This window comes from Gymnodraco acuticeps, unplaced genomic scaffold (genome assembly GCF_902827175.1).
Source record: "Gymnodraco acuticeps unplaced genomic scaffold, fGymAcu1.1, whole genome shotgun sequence".
Lineage (NCBI taxonomy): Eukaryota > Metazoa > Chordata > Actinopteri > Perciformes > Bathydraconidae > Gymnodraco > Gymnodraco acuticeps.
In genome coordinates, this window is record NW_022991296.1 from 330,903 (window position 1) to 352,192 (window position 21,290).

The 21,290-nt window shown below is 39.1% G+C and overlaps 2 protein-coding genes across 3 annotated transcripts in view; both read right to left on the bottom strand.

Moving 5' to 3' along the window:
- Positions 1-1,085: 1,085 nt before the first annotated feature.
- sytl3 (synaptotagmin-like 3) lies at positions 1,086-16,684 on the bottom strand. The gene is made up of 13 exons (XM_034240142.1): positions 16,657-16,684; positions 12,521-12,782; positions 11,632-11,841; positions 6,916-6,983; positions 6,746-6,797; positions 6,558-6,630; positions 6,394-6,466; positions 5,391-5,512; positions 4,574-4,696; positions 3,730-3,899; positions 3,046-3,142; positions 2,786-2,956; positions 1,086-1,492 (listed from the first exon to the last, which is right to left on the bottom strand). Exons 2-13 carry the CDS (start codon positions 12,643-12,645, stop codon positions 1,349-1,351), a joined length of 1,428 nt encoding a protein of 475 aa, XP_034096033.1. The 5' UTR covers positions 12,646-12,782; positions 16,657-16,684; the 3' UTR covers positions 1,086-1,348.
- Positions 16,685-16,909: 225 nt separating this feature from the next.
- Positions 16,910-21,290, bottom strand: part of enpp1 (ectonucleotide pyrophosphatase/phosphodiesterase 1) — a 39,185-nt gene continuing 34,804 nt past the window's right edge. The window contains exons 21-24 of one of the 2 annotated variants that reach the window (XR_004571526.1): positions 20,211-20,343; positions 19,591-19,735; positions 17,731-18,543; positions 16,910-17,136 (exon numbers count right to left, since the gene is read on the bottom strand). Coding sequence is in view for 1 of the 2 variants with exons in the window: in XM_034240157.1 (XP_034096048.1) it covers positions 18,391-18,543; positions 19,591-19,735; positions 20,211-20,343 (431 nt within the window). In the remaining variant the exon portion in view is untranslated. Of the gene's footprint in view, positions 18,544-19,590; positions 19,736-20,210; positions 20,344-21,290 lie in introns of both variants that reach the window. The other variant, XM_034240157.1, reaches the window with a different exon arrangement.

Consider the following 21,290-nt stretch of genomic DNA (forward strand, 5'->3'; position numbering starts at 1 on the left):
CACACACACACACACACACACACACACACACACACACACACACACACACACACACACACACACACACACACACACACACACACACACACACACACACACACACACACACACACACACACACACGCACAAAGAGACATGCAAGGCCACAATGAGGTGTGCTTACACTCTGACGCATGTGTTCTGCTCTGTGTTTGCATAAAAGGGAAGGTGTTAGGCACCTCTGATAAGGCCATGGCCATGTGGCGCAGAGTTAAAACTCAGTCTGCAGGAAGTCATGGAGTCTGAAGGAGATGCTCTTCTGACCTCTAGTGATGGAACCTGGGCATTTTATTCCCCTTAAACTAAATTATTCTACACACAAACAAGTGTTACATTTGTATCCTGCGTTATACCTTTGTCTTCTCTGCATGTATCTGAAAGCTTGAGTTGTTTTTCAGATGACGAAAAGACAAAACACTTGATCACTTTATAAAATCTGATACTCTACAATGGATCTTTAGAATAAACTATTCCAAAGTTTATAGGAAGTAGTCAAAATGTACGGTAATCAGTAATTATATTCCGTTAATAGGATAACTCCAAACCCAGAAGTTACTTTTACTTCAATACTTACTTACTTAAGTACTTTTGCTGTTTACTTTTATAACATGTCATTTGTAATGTAGGACTTGTAACAGAGTTATTGTTTTTGCAGGGCAGTGTTGTTACTTTTACACAAGTACTTCTTCATTAATGTACTGTAAAGTAATGCTGGAAATGTGTTCTTAATTGTTTTCTCTATTTTTCTAAAAAGTTTGGGAGTATTGAATTGTTTAATTTAATAAATGACATCACATGATAACTACTACATCATAAAACACATTATAATCTACTGCATGATTTGGGATGTTATAAGTCATGTAATCATATCAGAAACTACAGTATACTTATTTTATTTATTAGTAAATATGTATTATTAGCTGTAGAATTCATGACAGAAAATTCCTTTATTTATATAAATAGGTGTATGATGGATAAATGTTCTAATATAATATTAATACACAATATAAAATAATTCATGACATTAAAATAAAAAATGACGTTGCTGGTGTTAAATCAAGGCAGCTTTAATCAAGTTAATTTATTAAGCCCAATATCACAAACATTACAAAAAGATGTACAATGCGTTCTGTGGTTTCAGAAAGTAAGGGACGAAATAAAAGAAAGAACAATAAATTAATTAATAAATTAACAAAAATGGAAGTTAAACAACTTTTGTGCAAAACGGACAACTATCATATCATATCTTTCTCAATATTTAAGGCTTTAATCAAGTGGATATATGTTGTTATTAAACTATGATCACATGTTATATTATCTGCCGACGTGTGTCTTTCTCCTGCAGACTCTTGAAGGAGCTGAGCTGCATGACCTCCCTCTGCTCGGAGGAGGAGAACTTGACTCTGAGCAGCACTTCTCCTCCGTGTCGCTCCACAGCGCTTCCCTCTGAAGCCTGCGCAGAAACACAAGAAGGAGAGGGAATAAACTCACATGCAGCCTCAAAAACAATCCCAGAATATGTGATGAAGAACTGCATTATTCAGAAATGTTTAAAATTATTGAGTTCAAATGGAAAACCAAATCTTTGATAAATAACTTTTTTCATATAAAAACTACCAGAATAAAAATATAAGCGGCCTGCAATAAATTCTGAGATAAGAGGAAGGATAGAATATTAATATATTTTTCATAGATGAGCAGATTTTTTTCTGTATTAGTCATACTATTATTTATGTTGAAATGTTTTCACTTAAGTGGATAGTAAGGCATTTCAGAAAATATTTTTTTTGTTCATTCTTTTGAGAGCTTGATGAGATATTACTGTCATGTCTGTATCTGGCCCTATTTACACAGGAACGCAAACGAACCAAATTCGATATCAAAAAAGTCTTCCGTTCACACGGATACGGCTCAATAAACGTGTCCCTTCACACGAGACCGCTCGACCCGCTGGAGACGCTGTAGTACATATGCCGGGCCTGTAAGTGGCGCTGTACTTCCGCAACAAAATACACCAAAAGCAACGATGAAGACCCCCGAGCATGGTTGCCATGGTTGCCTGGTTGCCCTTCTGTTTATTCTCCGCGGTGGATTTAGCAACATGTAGTTCATGTAGTTCTCCATGTCCACTTGTTGCTGATGGTTGTGGTAGAGGAGCTGTAGATGTTGCACTAACATCTGTAGCATGGTCAGTAGCAGTAGCAGTATCTACTGACAGTAGCTACTAACCATGCTACAGCAGTGAGCAGCAGAGGTGTGGAGAGGCGGGGCTATGGCTTCACCGTTATCAGGAAATTATCGTTTAGCACGTACACACGGAGCCGTTTGGCCCCCCAGAGCGTTCCGTCCGCAGATCTATCCACCTTGGGACCCGTTATCGTTTGAGGGGTCCGTTTCCGCGGTTCCGTTTCCGCGGTTCCGTGTGAACTAACAGGCTATACGAAAGAGAAAAGTAGCAGATACAACCCGTTTCGTTCCCGTGTAAACAGCGCCTCAGAACTACTGTATGCTGTTGGCCTGAGCCAACAGTCAATTAGCTTAGCTTAGCATAACAATTGGAAACAGGGGGAAACTTCTGCCTTGTCTCAGTCCAAAATGTAATAAAATTCACCTACCAAAACCAAATCTAAAGCTATATTGTTAGATCAATATCTCTTGTAAGATTATAACCTTACAAAGTGGGAACAACTAGCATTTGGGGATGTACTCTTCATTTAATATTGAACACAGTGCCTTTCAGTTTTACCTTGTGACAAAGTGGGTACCAGTTGAAGCTCTGGGAAGTCTTGTCCTCAAACCTCCAGCCATCCAGCGGGAAGAGGGCCTCACCGAGAAACACTTTCCTTCTCAGGGTCCCTGAATGCCACACAGAGGCCTGCAGTCTCTTTCCAAGCAGCAGGTGGCGCTCTATGGGAAACTGTCAAACACCAGACCAAGAACTTTGTTTAATTTGAGATAAGTGGCACATTTATTGTCCAGACAACTGAGGTAAAATCATGTTTGTACCTTGAATACTTCATTATAAACCGGATTCGTCATGTTTTTCTTGACTGTCGTCTTCATTTTGCCGCTCTTTCCCGGCAGCATGCAGAGTTTGACGTACCTACACAAATAAATATCAAGATGCTGACTAACCCGATATGAAATAAGGCCTAAACATGAACAAGCATTCAGATTACTGGAAAAATTGCTGCTCCAAAAACAAGTTAAACAATATTGAAAACATGCTGTTTTCACTTGAAATAAGTACAAAAATCTGCCAATAGAACAAGTGAAAATTTGCTTGATAATATTTCTTGAAATGAGAAGGGATATTTAGATAAATCAGATCTTGTAATTAGCTGGGAGAATTTTTTTTAACTATATTTGACCAGAATCAGGAAATGTTGTGTTACAATAAAAGCCGCAAATGCTCAAAGTTTTCTGTTTTCTGATATTAGTTGGTGATTTTCTAATAAATATGTAAAAACAGAATGTGTTTCATCTGAGATATAACTCAAAATAAGATTTTTTGACTTAACAAGATGATGCATTGTCTAAAAACAAGACCTGATATCTCACTGCAGTGTTAATTTCTGAAGTTATTGTGTCTTATATCAGGTGTAAAGACATATTCTGAGTAGATATTAGACAAATATACATGGCAAGATTTCAAGTTTTTGTAGTGAGAGTGATATTTATTATCCTTACGGGTGGCACTTCTTCTTCTTGGCATCTCCGTGGGAGAGATTTCTGCAGCACCCGACGGTGATCTCCAGACAGGACGAGTCGCTGCTGTAGGACAGAGCCAGCTCCAGCTCTCCGTCCATGCTGACGCTCTCCAACAGGCAGTCTGTGCTGAGGATGCTGCAGCTGCTGCCCTGAGAACATTCAAATACACAACATGTAGTATTCTGCCACTGAGAACATTTAAATACACAACATTTAGTATTCTGCCACTGAGGGTCTCCGGACTTCATGATACACTGAATATAGCAGTTTCATGTTAAAACATCTGTGTTTTCTGGTTGCTTAGCTTGGTAGCTTGACTGAAAATGAACGTCCAGAAGGGGCTGTGATTGGAGTTGGCATTTGTGTTTGCTCAACTTGTTAATCTGATAAAATGTCCACTTTGTTCAGTTTAAAACATTTAATTTCTGACAGCTTCTGGCTTCAGGAAACAGCAACCCGTTTAATGAAACAAGGCAATCAATATGTGGGAATTAATTTATTCTTTGTAATCGTTATTCTGCTTCTGGTAAACAACTACAAAGCAGACACATGCTCAAAGCGAATACATGGCATGAAGATTACAGAAAATAATGACAGATTTCTCCGGGTTTAAATAATTGAAAGAAACATTTTGGATAATGTAAATGACCAACTCAACAAAATATATAAGATATGTCTAGTTGTACTAACTGAGACTAGAGAACAGGCCAATAAGAGTATTTTTTATATGAGCTAGAGGGCTGAAATCATAAGAGTGTGATATTTCTAACGTCACAGGATGTCACTGGGGGATTTTTTTCTCTGATTATCAGTTTCTACTTACTCTCTTTCCTCCGGAGTACTCAGAACCACAGGAAGTTTCTTCCTCCGCCCCGGTGGACGAGCCCTCCTGGTCGCTGTCTTTGCTTTTCTTGAACAGGTTTGGAAGACTGGGGCCTTTAAAGAGCTGGAGAAAGACGCAGGGTCATTTATTTAATATTTAATAACAGTTATTCCTTCTTAGCAAGATGAGATGATTCTGAAATTGAGTTGACTTTCACTTTTGGTACTTTAAGTAGGCCTATATACTGATCCAAATCATTTTGTACATTTGATAGCCAATTGGAGTCCGAGTGTTACATAGTGATGTCACCGTGTAACAGCAGTAAACAAAAAGTCAGATCGAGGCGTTTCAGGCCTCTGGAATGAACTTTGGGATTTTAGCATTTGTTTCAAGTTTCAAGGCTTTTATTGTCATGTGTGTTATGACAATGAAAATCTTAGGTCACAGGCTCCTCCAACAGTGCAACACAATACAACAGATAAAATAGTACAAGTAAATAAAGTAAAATAGAATATAATAGAAACAGAATATGATAGAAACTGTGCAGAATAGTCTATATACGGTAATTGGAATATTGATATATATATGATATATGTGAGTTGCAAACAGATGAATGTTATGTATGTCCTTTCAAAAGTTCAGGTATTTAACATTCTTATAGCCTGTGGAATAAAACTTTGCAGACCATTTACATGCACAAAAACCTATACAGTACAACACAGTACAGGAAAAGGGAAAACCCCATAAAGTCAGTATAGGTGTACTGGCATTTTAAGGCACTAAAGCTGAATATGTGGATTTGTTGCAGCTCATGTACCCTGCTAGATTTGCTGATGTCAGTTTCAGAGAGGCTCTTCTGGGTGCTCAATTTGGAGTCTCTCTGGTCGTTGTCCACACTCAGCAGGTCTCCTCGCACATCGTTCTGAGAGGTGGAAATCTCTGCATCGAGAAACAAGAAGTTAGACCATGGTGTCCAAACGGCCACATACAGAAAAAAATATATGAAGGGCTGGGCCACTCACTAGAGGTATATTGCCTCATAAGTTCAGTTATAAGTTAGCAAAATCAATCAAATGTAGGTAAATGATGCTTGTGAGTGTTGGCAGCTCATCTCTTAAAACAGAAGATTGATTATAATAATGAGAAATAGGAAGGGTGTATTTCAAGTCAGTGGGCTTTTTTCTTATCAACTAAGATATGTTAGAAAATGTTTCCACGTTTAATTGACTTAACACATGAATACTACTGTGTAATATATTTTTACACTTCTATTTAAGAAGTACAATATAAGACAAGCACAAGTTTGATTTGTGGGCCATATTTCATTATACTTTTTTAATTTGCTGAGGGCCGATTCAAAATGGTCCGCGTGCCGCATTTGGCCCCCGGGCCGTAGTTTGCACACCTCTGAGTTAGACTCTTCAAATCTCAGGAAATAACTGAATAAATGTTAACTTGCAGAGAAAAACTAAAACTAGTTAAAGCCGGATACACATTTCAAACTGCTTTTTTCTTTTAACAATGCAATACATTATGTCGTTACTTTCTGTGACCCTTATTTTATGCAACTTCTGCTCCAGTTGATTAACTCAGGATTGTGTTTGCATCATATTATTCATGGCACACTTCCTTTGTGGTAATCATTGCTCATCAGATTAATATGCAATAACATCTAGAGGAAGTGATGCTGCCAATTCTGAAAAGTTCTCTCCATGCGCACTGGAAATACTTGACTTTTTTTGGTGTTGCATAAATAATTGCTCATCAATGTTGACCATTAAACCGATGAGAAGAAGTGTTTCAAAGATGCATAAACTTACTTTTAATATGACTGGTGAAGGAATCCATCAGATCCTCCATAGATTTGGTAAAAGGTTTTGAGTTTTTTAAATCCTGCAGATCAAAACACATCGTTAATTGGCACTCAGTCCATACATACACTTGATAAATGTGGAATAAAGATGGAAATATGTCAGTGTTTTACCCCATGTCTGCTCAGAAACGCATAATCTGATAATAAGTAGGGCGGAGGAGTCGGAGGCACTACTGATATGTGACTGTAAAAAATATCAGAACAAAAAACATGTTACTTTGGCTTTTATTTTCAAGTTTCTCATAAAATATATATAATCATATAATGTTCAAGAACACATATGTTAGAACTCCTCGTACCTGAACACACTGTAGGTCGTTAATAGTTTGTCTCCAACCATCTCATATTTGTCTGTAAGGATCGACAAAAAGATAAACATTTACACACTATCAAAAGAGGACAGTGACACTTAATACAAATGTGAGCATTTTATTCAGGTTATAAATATGAATGAGTATAGTAAACACACCTGTGGTGCAAGGAAACTTCTTAGCCCTCTCCTCTAAGAACCACTCTCCAGACCTGAACTTGACATCTCTGTGAGGAATAAAAACAAAACAAAATCACATTATTAGCACTCACACGTAGTTATTAACGTACTAGAGTCTCTCATCCATGTCTGTCCATTTGGAAATGAGCAGTTGCTGTAAAGTAGGATTTAAACGTTTTTATCGCCAAAGAAAACTGCTAAATGTGGAGAAAAACAAGGTAAAAGTGGTTAGAAATACTTGAGCTGAGTTGCAACTCAGTATCAAACCACATCAAGGATTATTTCTTAAACAGTAAGGCAAGGCAAGGCAAGGCAAGTTTATTTATATAGCACTTTTCAACACAAGGCAATTCAAAGTGCTTTACAAAAAATGAAAGACATTAAGAAAAAGGCATTTAAAATCAGTCATTAAAAAGAAAAGCTAATAAAATAAACTTTAAAAGAAAAAATACATGGATAAAAGTTACAGTGCAGTCTAAGATATGAATAGTTCAATTAAAAGCAGCGACAAAAAGAAAAGTCTTCAGCCTGGATTTAAAGAGTTGCAGCGGACCTGCAGGTTTCTGGGAGTTTGTTCCAGATATTTGGAGCATAATAACTGAACGCTGCTTCTCCATGTTTAGTTCTGACTCTGGGGACAGAAAGCTGACCAGTCCCTGAAGACCTGAGAGATCTGGATGGTTCATAATTTAGCAGTAGATCAGAAATGTATTTTGGGCCTAACACCATTCAAATCTTTATAAACCAGCAGCAGTATTTTGAAATCTATTCTTTGACACACAGGAAGCCAGTGTAAAGACTTCAGAACAGGAGTGATGTGATCCACTTTCTTAGTGTTAGTGAGGACTCGAGCAGCGGCGTTCTGAATCAGCTGCAGCTTTCTAATAGATTTTTTAGTGAGACCTGTGAAGACACCATTGCAGTAGTCGAGTCTACTGACGATTCAATTCAATTCCAGTTTATTTATATAGCCCAAAATCACAAATCCTATTTGTCTCAGAGGGCTTCACAAGTCAACAAACACAATTGGCAATGTAAAACAATGTAAAAACAACAAACGTATCTCATAAGATCAATGTGAAAATACCAATTTAAAAAGAAACATAACACAATGACACAAATACAGTTAGAGTACAACAAATACAATTCCATAAAACGAAGGGTCCATGAGGATGTATAAAAGGGGGTTTAAAACCAGTCTTAACTGCACGCTGTACTAAAAAGGAAAGTCTTTAACCTACTCTTAAATGTGTGGACACTGTCTGCCTCCCTAATCGTCACTGGAAGTTGATTCCAGAGGAACGGGGCTTGGTAGCCGAAAGCTCTAGCACCTGACCTTTTTTGTGGACTCTGGGAACCACCAACAGACCTACACTCTGTGATCGTAATGCCCTAGAGGGGCAATAGGAGATTAAAAAATCCTGTAGGTAGGATGGTCCCTGACCATTTAGTGCTTTGTATGTGAGTAAAAGTATTTAAAAATCAATCCTAAGATAAAAGCATGGACAAGTTTTTCCAAATCCTGCTGTGACATTAGTCTTTTAATCCTAGATATATTCTTTAGCTGATAGTAAACTGATTTAGTAACTGTTTTAATGTGACTGTTGAAACTCAGGTCAGAGTCCATGACTACACCTAGATTTCTGGCTTTATCTGTTGTTTTGAACATTGCAGACTGAAGCTCAGCGCTAACTTTTATACGTTCTGCCTTGGCTCCAAAAACCATTACCTCAGTTTTATCTTTGTTTAATTGGAGAAAGTTCTGACACATCCAGTCATTGATTTGTTCAATGCACTTACTCAGTGTTTGAATTGGAGAATAGTCTCCTGGTGAAATGGTTACGTAAATGTGTGTGTCATCCGCATAGCTATGGTAATTTATTTTGTTGTTTTTCATTATCTGAGCCAGTGGTAGCATGTAGATGTTAAAGAGAAGAGGCCCCAAGATGGAGCCTTGAGGAACCCCACATGTCATATTTGTCAACTCAGATGTGTATTTACCTATAGAAACAAAGTTGTTTCTGTCCTTTAAGTAGGATTCAAACCAATTTAGAACTGTTTCTGAAAGTCCCACCCAGTTTTCTAGTCGGTCTAGTAATATGCTGTGGTCAACAGTGTCAAACGCAGCACTGAGATCTAATAATACTAACACTGAAGTTCTGCCACTGTCTGTGTTTAAGTGGATGTCATTAAAGACCTTTACAAGAGCAGTCTCAGTGCTGTGGTTTGGACGAAAGCCTGACTGGAACACATCGAAACAGTTATTTAAATGCAAGAAATTACTCAACTGTTGAAAAACAACTTTTTCAATGATTTTACCTAGAAATGGGAGGTTTGATATGGGCCTGTAATTGTTCATTACTGAAGCATCTAGATTATTCTTTTTTAAGAGCGGTTTAGGTTTAGTTTTCAGGGCCTGTGGAAAAATACCTGAGTGAAGAGATTTGTTTACTATATGAAGTAGATCTGAGGCAAAACATCTTTGAAAAATCCCGTTGGAATAATATCAAGGCAGCAGGAGGAGGATTTCAGAAGTTGTATAATGTCCTCTAGGTTTTTATCATTAATCTGATGGAATTGTGTCATGGTGTTTGAATTGATATTAGGTGGACACAGAGACAACACATTTGCTGTTCCTGATGCAGAGGCACTGACTGCTTGTCTGATTTTCTGAATTTTGTCAGTGAAGAAGGAGGCAAAATCATTGCACGCCCTGGTGGATAGAAATTCAGAGGCTACTGACACTGGGGGGTTAGTTAGTCTGTAAATGGTACCAAACAAGGCACGTGCGTTGTTTTTGTTTTTGGTAATGATGTCAGAGAAGAACGATTGTCGTGCGTTTTTCAATTCCAAATTATAAAGGCCAAGTCTCTCTTTATAGATTTCAAAGTGAACCTGGAGATTTGTTTTTCGCCACCTGCGTTCAGCTTTTCGACATTCTCTTTTTTCTGTTTTCACGGTCATGGCCTTTCTCCATGGAGATAATTTCTTGCCAGACACTTCCTTTACCTTAGTTGGAGCAATGGCATCTATAACATTTTTAATTTTTTAATTAAAATGATCTACTAGCTCATTTACTGAGATGTTAGCAGGGGCAAGTGTGGAAGAAAAATTCTGAGTAAACATTTCCCTAGTATTTTCAGTTAAATATCGCTTTGTGGTTACCTCTTTTTGAACATTTTTGTGAACAGAAATAGAGCTCTCAAAGAAAACACAGGAATTATCAGAGAGTGCAACATCAGTCACCACAACCTTAGAGATATTCAGACCCTTTGAGATAATTAAGTCCAGAATGTGCCCCTTATTGTGCGTGGGCTCCGTCACATGCTGAGTGGGTCCATAGCTATCAAGAACACAAAACAGTTATTTTGCCCCTCTGTCCTGGGGTTGTCAACATGGATGTTAAAATCACCAACAATGACTAGACGGTCAAAGTCAATACACACTATAGACAGCAGTTCAGTAAAGTCATCAAAAAAGCTTGCACAGTATTTGGGTGGTCTATAGAGGAACAGAGCTCGAGGGGAGCATTTCAGCTGAAGGGCCACATATTCAAAAGAAGCAAAGTTCCCATAAGATGTCTTCTTGCATTGAAGGGAATCATTGAACAGAATAGCAACTCCACCCCCTTTCTTATGCATTCTTTCCTGACTCATAAAACTAAAGTTGGGAGGGGTTGATTCGATAAGAACAGCTGCACTGTTATTTTGTTCAATCCAAGTTTCTGTTAAAAACATAAAATCTAGATTGTGCTCAGTGATAAAATCATTGATTAAAAATGTTTTTCCTGCCAAAGACCTGACATTTAATAAAGCTAGTTTAAGTTTGTTAAACACAGTATCAGTCATGTTTTTTGTAACAAGCTGTGGCTGACATGGAATCACTGCTAAATTAGATAAACTCACACAAACGTTTGAGCGCTTCCTGTATCTAAGATGATTCACCGCTCTTAATCTATTACCTATCAACACAGATATCGGCAAAACTATAGGCAGGCAGGGCCCCGGCATGTTCTGGAAAGAGTTGAGAGTGCCATACGCCCTTGAGCCTTGACCCAGCACATATCAGTAAGAGTTTGTTGCATTTTGTACACACACATCCTTATCAGGCTTCGGAGACTGCAGATGCTTTCTTGAATGGAGGGGAGGTGGTTGACGTAGGCACGGTGATGGAGACGGGGGAGATGGTGCGGGGGTAGAGGACATGCTGCCAGGGGGGGGAGGTGGTTGACGTAGGCACGGTGATGAAGATTTGCTGCTAATATGAGTATGCAGCTCAAAGGCTTTTTCTCTTGCCGGTTTACCACAAGGTGAGTTCCTTTTTATATCCTGCTTCTTACACTACTCTACAGCTTAGCTCTGAGTGTTAGCGATGCTTGCTAATGTAAACAAAGACTGTAGGCTATTATGTCCAAAACAGTCGGGCATTGTTTCTGATAGCAACTTTCTGATAGGGCCGTGGGTGTAAAGCCAGCCCACATTTCCGATATTACCTCATATTAGCAGCAAATCTGGATCAGCTCCGTTGTACCCCCGTTTTTAGAGATTTGGGCACGGAGGAAAAGAGAGATGGTTTTGTTTCTGACACTTTGTGAGTTCCCCGACACACCGGGGACACATATTTATGTATAAAAGACATGAAAAAGTGCATTTTGCATGATAGGTCCCCTTTAATAGTTGTAGTAAGCATGTGCACCTGTAAGCGTGGCAGACCGTGCACTTCCAGTCCTCCGCTCCCACGCGGCACCGGCTGCAGATGCGGTGGCTGCAGCCGCGGCACACCGCTCCGGAGTTCCACAGTTTTCCCAGAGGCCTCTGGCAGCGAGCGCAGGTCCGCTCACCGTACTGCCGGGAGAAACTCTTCGCACCTCTCCTCCGAAGCTCCTGGAGGTCATGTTTCATCCTCCTGAGATGAAGATGGAGGAAAACACAAACTTTAAATGAATACTCCACCCACAAAATGACCATTTACATATCACTTATACTCAACTGGTGTTACCTTGAATTGTTAAAGGAAAGATAGTCAACAAAAGGGGTTAACAGGATTTTTCACCAGCTAAGGATTCAATATCATAGTATGTGTTTAGGAGGTATTTAACATAAGACTGGATATAATTAATGGGTTGGGTGACAGGGTAAGAGTTTGTAAACTGATGTGTTGATGTAGTTTTGCTGTTTTTAAATTGGGCCCTTATTAAAATAAATTCATCAAGACTTTATTTTAATTGTATTCTTTGTTCTCTATGGATTAATATGAAAAACGTTTCCTGCAATAATTCATTAATTCAATGGAGTAATTGATATACAACTGTTCATTTTGAAGATACAGTATGTATTTAAGCTGTTAGACAAAGAAGAATTATCTTCTGTCAGCAAATGCAAACTTAAATGTGAATGACAAACATCAATTCTTTATAAGCTTCTTGTCACAACAAACCCACAAAATCTTATTTCCATTATGACTGTTTGTTGCTGGTCTCATAATGATTCATGAGAGATGGTAGTACTTCTTAATGATGCCTCCAGCATCATTAAGAAGTATTTCCCATGCAGTAGTCATTATGAAAGTAGTCAAAATGACTCACCTTATCCTGTCCTCTTCAATAGTACGCAGCTGTTGGTCTCTCCGAAGAACCTCCAGGACTCTTTCTCTCTCCAGAGTTTGAAGAAATGTTAAATCCATCTTTAAACGGCAGCAGTCTGTGATCATCTGTATCACTACTTCCTTCTCTCTGTCTCTCTCTGCTTCACTGGCTTCTTTTTGTTCCTGTCTCCTCCTCCTCCTTCTCTTCGTCTCTTGAACCCTCCCTCTTTACTGAACGCAGACCTCCTCTTCAGTCCCCACAGCTGAAAGAGTAAAAGTGAGAGAGTAAAGGTTATTCTAGTACGTTCCGGTAAGATGCCCCTTCTCCTGATTGTCATCTCCACAGTGTCCCCGTCCACGTCAGAGCCAGATATATCTGGACCTCCTGAGCAGAGGGTTTGTTTCCACTTGGATGATTTAACTGTAAAACCCTATTTTAATATAATTGTTCTCATGAAAAGTGACTGGGTACAAGTCTGCGACCTGATGACGCAGAGGGTTAGTAATCTAGGGTAACCTCTACCACACAGGAGCTGATGTAACAACAGACTACTTCTGAGCAAAATCCTACATTGTTTTAGACAGCTCATGTCTTCATCTTCCCATCCAATCAGCATTACAAAGCATCACCCCACTGCACATGATCCGTACATTTAATTTAATTTCACTATACATATTTTCACCTCCATGAATTTCCTTCTGGTCTGTGGTCAATGCCGTCTACTTGCTTTTTCTTTGCACTGGAACTGAGTTACAAAGCTATATCAATCCATTACCACCAACTCTGTTGCAAGCATAGACTTTATAAAGGTTGTAAGGCAATGATAATTAGGTCAGTAACTATCTTGTATCTATTAAAGCCGTCTCCTGGCAAACCAAAAGCTTCCTCAAGTGCAGGAAGAGCAGTGAGGCTTCACTGATGTCAGAGCTGCAAAACAAACCAAATGCCAACCTTTGCATTATTGATGATTGACGTGCGTCTGTGTACTAGATTTTTTTTTTGCGGACCAGTAAACTTATTTCAATCTTACTTCAATATCATGACTTGAAGCTTAACATGTTGTTAATAAATATTAGAGGTAGTTGTTTGTATAATGTCAATTCAGACTTAAATGCTTTATTTTAGAGTTTGATACTTTGGGAAATAGGCTCATGTGCTTTCTTACCATTGTTGGATTGGTCAAATGATAGCTTTGCTGTAATTATCAATCAGCGTATCCACTAGTCCATCTAGTGCTATGTCTCTGCTTTTCATCATATTAAGTCTTTGGATTTTGGACTGACAAAACATCACATTAAAAGACATCCTCTTGGATGGACATATTTCACTATTGACAGACAGATAAATCTATAATGGAGATGAAGAGCTTGTTAGCTTAGCTTAGCATAAAGATTGGAAGCAAACACAAAGGCTTTGTCTGAAGGTAGACAAATCGGATACCTTTAAATCTCACTAAACAATGTTAGCGTGTGGTTGTATAATCTTTAGTAAAACTGAAGTTTTAAAAAGAAATGTTGTTTTGGGGTTAGCTTATGTCCCAGACTAGCAAGCAAGCTAGTAGCACACCAGTCCAAGAGAGACCGTTTTTGTTTTCAGTCGTAAGCTAAGCTCATGGCTTTAGCATCAAGTTTAATATACAAAACCAAATGGTATAAATTATCTAGCTCTTAACAAAATAATGAATAAATGGCCACATGTCAAATTATTTATTTCAGCTCTTATTCATCTCATAAGAGGGTCTCATTTAAAGACATTTCAATCTGGAACATAACCACTTTACTCTAGTCGACAAGTGAAGCATGGTGAGAGAGTAATAGCCTGATGCCAGCCTGTGTTGGGAGATAAGAGCCTGTGCTTGTTACTGTCCAGAGCATGGATGTATAGGTCCAGAGCGGCCAGGAAGCTGTAGAAAACATCAGCGTAGGCTGTAATCAGGCCTCACGTCTCACAGAGACACACAGCTGCTATCTGTCCTCTGCTGACGTGCACCGGCCACAGGGATTCTCTCATGTTGTAAATATAAATGAGGCAAGAAGGGAAATGTGCTGCTAGAAAGGTTGTGATGCAGCAAACATTTCTCTATGCTTGTAATTTGTTAATGTTAATGTTAATTCATCTAATCGACAGGTGAATTGATAATGAAATGTATTACAGTATTTGTTGCAGCCTTAGCTTAGCTTAGCATAAAGAATGGAAGCAGAGGGAAACAGCTAGCTTGCCTATGTATTGATTAAGGTAACAAGATAAAAACACACTTTGAAAGCTAGCAAAATAACACGTTAAGTCTTATGTGTTAAATTCGTACAAGAACTTTCATTTAAAAGAAAATGTGGGTTTGTGATGCAACAGACATTTCTCCATGCTCACCTGTAATTTGTGAGTATTCAATTATTCATCTTGAGAATGATTGGCAGATTAATCGATAATGAAAATGATTGTTAGTTACAGCCTTTATACAGTATATTGCAACACGTTCTCACTCCCAACCCGTCACATGTTGACGGACGGTCAGGGCCCCTCCCCGTCACTCTATTACGGACAGGGTACCCCTTGAGAGTCAGTTTTCCACGTGCAGGGCGTCCCATAGACCTCCCATAGCGTTGATAATAGACGCCATGAGAACGCTCCCCGACGGTTATTGTCAATATTAATATAATAATTATTTATTTTTTAATAGTCACACTCGATTTCGCCGATTTTTTTGCTGCCCCAGCTGGTCGACACCTCTTTTAGCAGAAACAAAGGCTACATTAATGTATTCAATCTATGTTAATCCATGTCTGTGGTTGTGGAATTAATGGACGTGCCGTTGTCCGTTACAAACTCTTGGTTGGGAGTGAGAACGTGTTGTATATTGTTACACCCCCTGGCTCTGTCTTCAGGCAACAAGATCAACAAACACCTTTAACTGTGATAAAATACCACAGTATGTCTTATTTGTTAACTGAAATGCATGTTGTGGCTTCTAGAGGAAGTTTGTGATGCAACAGACATTTCTCCATGTCCCACTATATTTGGATTCCTTATTTGTAGAAACAAGTGCTCTCACTTTGACAGTAGGCTTTTAGTATGATGATCATCATGTCTATGCAAGTCATTTCAGAACTCGCCTCTACTATGCAAAGGACCATAATGATTCAGGCTGTGGTTTGGTGGTCTGAGTTCACATCCGAGAAGAAAGGGTGGGAACCTATATATACAGTCTATGGTGGGAACTCACATCAGCCCACAGCTCTGATAGGAAGGGACACCTGACTGGTTACACTGGGACCCAAATACAGAGTCTGAATGTCATGAGAAAGACTGAACCGGTCACAAGGTCTCAGTTCAGTTTCCCACAAGATGCATATCTCGAGTCAGCTCTGGCAGCTCTGCACTAAGACTCATCACCAGAAACCGATTCCAAATAAAAAACGTCTGTCATGGTCACGCTCACACGCCATGAGCTCTGACAGTGACTGAGGGTCCAAAACGTGAAGGAGTCACACAAACCCTAATGAAAATATCTCAAAATACCTCACACCTACTTAAGCTGCATGGTGTCGACATACATATAAGTATTTACAAAACCATGCACTGGTTTCAATATTTTTTCTGCAGTTCTTCACAGTCACAAAAGTGCCTGGTTGCTAAAAATAAGCATAGTTACAAGGTAAAAGGAAAAGCACTTGTTACCAAAATAGAACATTTCTGTATTTCCTTTTCACTGATGTGCTGACAGCACTCCAACATGTAAATCAGGCTTAAGGGCAAGAGGAAAGCGTTACACATAAAAAAATGCAGATTTGTACATGGCTTTGTCAACATGTGACTCAAAAAGGCATAATCAATACACAGCATGCAGCCAGGAGACAAGATACTGCGTCACTGCATAGAGAACAGGAGACCTCCACTTATAGAGCAGTCACAGACATGTTATACAACTAAAAGCAACAATCACTTCATTTCAGTCATTTCTGCTTTTATGATTACTCAATTGTTAGCTTTGAAAACAGATACTCAACACCAGCTCTTTTTTGCTAATTCTCATCTTGGTATCACTTTGACAAGTACAACCTCAAAAGGAAAGCACACTCAGGTTTTTGAAATGATAACTGGGTCACAGCATTGCAGAGCAAAAAGCTGCAACATCTTACCTTCAGTCTTGCAGCAGAGTGGTCAGCCTGAGGAAGTGGCAGATCTTGTATACACTGAGGGAAACATACAGAGCTCTGTTTCCTTTCTTTGTGAAGTCAGACTTTTGCAATCTTGAGACTGCCAATAGAGAAACGGCTGGGTGGTTTGATCACACTTTTTGTTTCGGATATGATGCATGTGTGCAGAAAGTGTTTCTCTGCAGCCCTGATCTCAAGGTGTCATGGGTGAAGAAAAAAATATACAAGTGACAAATTCAGTGTAGAAGAGTTTTTATATGAGTTGCTATAGATGATGGAAAAATCTGTTGAACCTTATTTTTTTCTTACAAACAATAACTTCCAGACAGTCACTGGGAAGAGCAAATTTAAGACTAGACAGAAAGTGTGTTGATCCCAGGAAATTATTTCAGCTACAAGCGTGCGCACACACACGCACACACACACACACACACACACACACACACACACACACACACACAGCTGTAAATTAAGTTCTCATTCTGTTTTTGCGTACACAAATGAAAAAGCAGAAAGCTTCTCATGTCAAGCGTAAACTAAATACTGAGTTCAGCTAAAGTTTCTCAACGAACAGCCACATCCAACAGTTATGGTTTACCTGCAGAATGTCAATAAAAGCAAAATGACCATGAAGAGATGCACAATTACCAGATAAAAAACTAAACGTAAATGATTCGAAAGTACAAATGATCAGGAGATGCAAAGTATAGAGACGCAAAACAACAATAAAGAGGCAAAACAACCATGAAGAGATGCACAACTATATCAAAGAGACACATCATTGCAATGAAGACACAACATGAACAGAAAAACATAAATAGCTACACAAAAATGATTTGAAAACTACTACAAAGGCAAACATAGCTTTACAAATATGTAAATTAACCACAAAGACAAACAAAGAGGGGAAATGTGACTCATTATCCATCAATACACACACACACACACACACACACACACACACACACACACACACACACACACACACACACACACACACACACACACACACACACACACACACACACACACACACACACACACACACACACACACACACACACACACACACACACACACACACACACACACACACACACACAAATCTACTTTGACAATTTGACAAAAAACAGCAATGTATGTATGAAGAATGAAGAAAATAGAAAAATAACAAGCATGAACAAACAATGGCAACATCTGGCAGGTAAAATATTTAGTTTTCTTTTAACAGTAAAACTTCATGTTTTTTGTTTTCTGTCTGCAGGCAGCTCTCCAGATGTGTGGAAGCAGACATAAATAATTTCCAGATTGTCATGTGTTTCCTGAAGAGCCCCTGCCAATAAAAGCAAGTGTTCTATAAATAAATTCTTCTTTCATCAATAAACGTTTCCCTTTCATTTTGTTCCCATACGAGGCAATACTTTGGAGCCACTCAGCAGATGTGACGGCGTCTTTGGTTCAGAGCTTTTTGATTCATTTTATAAAAACATTATCAAAAACAAAATACAATTTCCACACATGGACTTATCTGAAATGTTTACAATGAAATCAAACATATGAAAAAAAACCTGGATGGAGCTTAAGTCAGATCAATTTGGTTTTAACACAGAACACGAATGCACCCGTTAACTGTGTCCATGTGGACTGAGGCCTGGTGTGCAGAACAATATGGCTTCCTTTGGAAATTAAATCTTAATTTTGATAAAGTCTCAGATTTTAAGCAGTCTGTAGCAACGTTTTCAGCTGAAGCGTCTCCTCCACTGATAACCTGTCGTGGTAGAAGCTGAGTCCGGCCAGCATCTCGATGTCTCGGACTCTCGCCGTGTGAAACTGCAGCCAATCCTCCGCCCACGACAAGTCTGACCCGTTCTGAGGGGGGAGCAGAAAGGAAAGGGAAAAGAGGAGCAAAGAAAATGTATTAAAGGTCTCCTATTATACTGTTTTTCATCAATATATTATAGGTCTCAGATATATATAAAACATGTCTCCGAAGTGTTTGGCTCCAAATACCAGACAGATAATTGCAGCATTACCCATAATCCCCTCTGTTTCAGCCCTGTTTCAAAAGTGCTGATTCTCTGTCTGTTACTTTAGATGAAAATAAGGAGCCCCTCCCCACGCCCCTCTGCGAGATATTTGGTTAAAAAGAACACAATGGTGCACTAGGAGGAGATTCAGGTGATAAGGTGGGGGGGGGGGTACCTTGGTTGCTGATTGGCTAATGGTTACACAAGCCAAAAACATTGTTATGACATCATTGTAAAGGCAACCGAACAACAAATATTTGCCAGTGAGGGATATGGTGTGAAGCTTTTCCAGACGCGTGGTGTTGACAGCAAATCAGGTCTTCTCTTTGAGTGCATTTAAGATGTTTATTTGGATTGCAGGATGATGACAGCAAAACAAGAGCCGGGTGTTTAACTGATAAAAACAACTAACTGTGATAAAGAAATAAACTGAAATTAACTCAAAACAAACAGAAAATAAGCGAAAACACGCACGGTTGAAAAACTGTGTGGCTTCCCTCTGGTGATTCCCAATCCCTAATGCTGTGCACTTGTATCCTCCCCAAATAGTAGGCTGTACCCTGAAATTGGCTGAGTCCCCGCCTATGCCCAGGTCAATTCAGTAGTATCACAGCACCTTCATATACAAATATTAAAATACATCAAATTGGCTGCAACAATCATAAAGTGGCCAAAATCTGATCAGCTCATTTTCAGACAGGTTTATTTTTTTCAGGACAAAAAGTAAGCGAATCTTTTTTTCCTGAAACGTTCAGAACCTCTTTACACAGAGGAGACACATGTTTATGTATAAAAGACAGGAAAAAGTGGATTTTGCATAATAGGTGACCTTTAAGGCGTTTGTTTCCACTGAGGTGAGGTGCAGAAAGGAGTGAGCGGTGTTACTCACAGCGCAGCTCTCCGTGTGGTCAGGTCTGTGGGGCAGGATGAAGGACTTGACCCTCAGAGGACCCTTGCAGCCAACAGGGCTGAAGGTCGAGTTCCTGCAGCTGGTCAGGATCACGAAGAAATGCGTCGGGACAGGAGCCTCATTCCTGGAGAGACACGAGATCACAGGGTTCAAGAAACTGATGCACCACTCGATAGAAAGCCTCTTTTAATCAATCATTTGTGCAGGAAAAATAACTACATACTATACAAGCTGGTAATGTTCAATCCTTTCATACAAAATAGTTACTTAGAAGTCCTATGAGGCTTTTGGGGGATTTCCCTTTCTTTCAGTGTGTAGGTTTGAGTGCATGTAAATGGTCTAAAAAGGCTTAAATCCCAAAGTTCCCTCCAAAGGGGGTTTCTCTCCCACACGCTCCTCCAGCTTAATTTTGTCATATATAATAACAATGAATTATAAGCTAAATCAAAATGTCACTTTGGGCTCTCTGAGGATGTAATGTGCTTTTTCCACTTTTTCTGACAGCAAATCCCAGTAGGAATATTAGGCACATTATTTGCTCACATAATAAAAAATGTTCAGCCCATGTGAATCTGGTGGAGTGTGCGTTGCTGACTTACCCTGAGATGGCTTTGAGTGCATCAACGTTTCCATCGTAGTCTTCATCAAATATCGGCCCGCTCATGACGTTGACTCCGTTCAGCTCTTTGGAATATTTTGGAAGCAGGACATCATGGAGATGGGTCCAAACATCTGCAATAAGGGAGAAGACACACCGAAACCTTTTTACATTTAAATTATTTTTAAAGAAAGTGATAACATAATTACAAGTACAATCTTTGAAGGAATAATGAACCTACCATAACCTCTAAAGTTCACTAATCAACAATATGTTGTTTGTTTATTATATATAAATAGTTAAACAGGATATAGCGTGTGGAGCTTTTTGTTTTAGTTTCAGATTTAAGTTAATAAACTCACAATTTGACAGTGTACAGCATATACAGCAATGTGCCAGCAGGGGGCAGCATCTGCTAGCTGATTAGTTTGAAAGCCTCTAGCATGCACAAACTGAAGCATGGAGAAGGGGTTTTCCTTCCAATGAGACCTCATGCTACTGAGCCAGAGTTTCCATCATAGTGTGGGTGGCCCAGTGGAAACAGACCAGAGCCGAGTCGTCTGAAACGCTTGATTTGATATATCAGCTAACGAAAGGTAACAAGTTTAAACTCATCAGTGCTTCTGAGCACATAGCAGTGTTGCGTTATAACATCTTTCTGTACCCTAACAGGATATCACATATTTCACAGGTAGTTTTGTACAGTGGAAATGTGAGGGCAGGCACAGACTTACTCTTCAGCAGAATTAAGCAACATGCTTTTGTGAGAAATACGTCACAAATCTATGAATCAAGACACACACTCATACTATTTCTTGTATAATTTGCAACACAAGGAATGATTTCCTGTGTAGTCATGTTTTCTGTCATTGGTGAGCACATGGTGAATAATGACCACCTTAAAAGTTAATCTTATCGTGAGATAAACTGTGGGTCTGCAGTAGGATGGCAGGAGGATTAACTGGAAAATCTTACCAAACCTTTAATTGTGCTTTACAGAAAGAGCTTGACTAAATGCAAGTACAGTAATCCTGTGTAATCACAGCAGTTAGATTTTGGGCTCTTATTATATGTGTATTTG

Bases quoted from the DNA above. Each gene is read 5' to 3' on its own strand.
- sytl3 (XM_034240142.1), bottom strand. From the start codon at position 12,645: ATGATCACAGACTGCTGCCGTTTAAAGATGGATTTAACATTTCTTCAA. The intron at 6,631-6,745 runs GTACGAGGAGTT...TATTTTTTACAG, and splicing joins ACGACCTACAGTGTGTTCAG to TCACATATCAGTAGTGCCTC. The intron at 3,143-3,729 runs GTAAGGATAATA...TTATTTGTGTAG, and splicing joins AAGAAGAAGAAGTGCCACCC to GTACGTCAAACTCTGCATGC.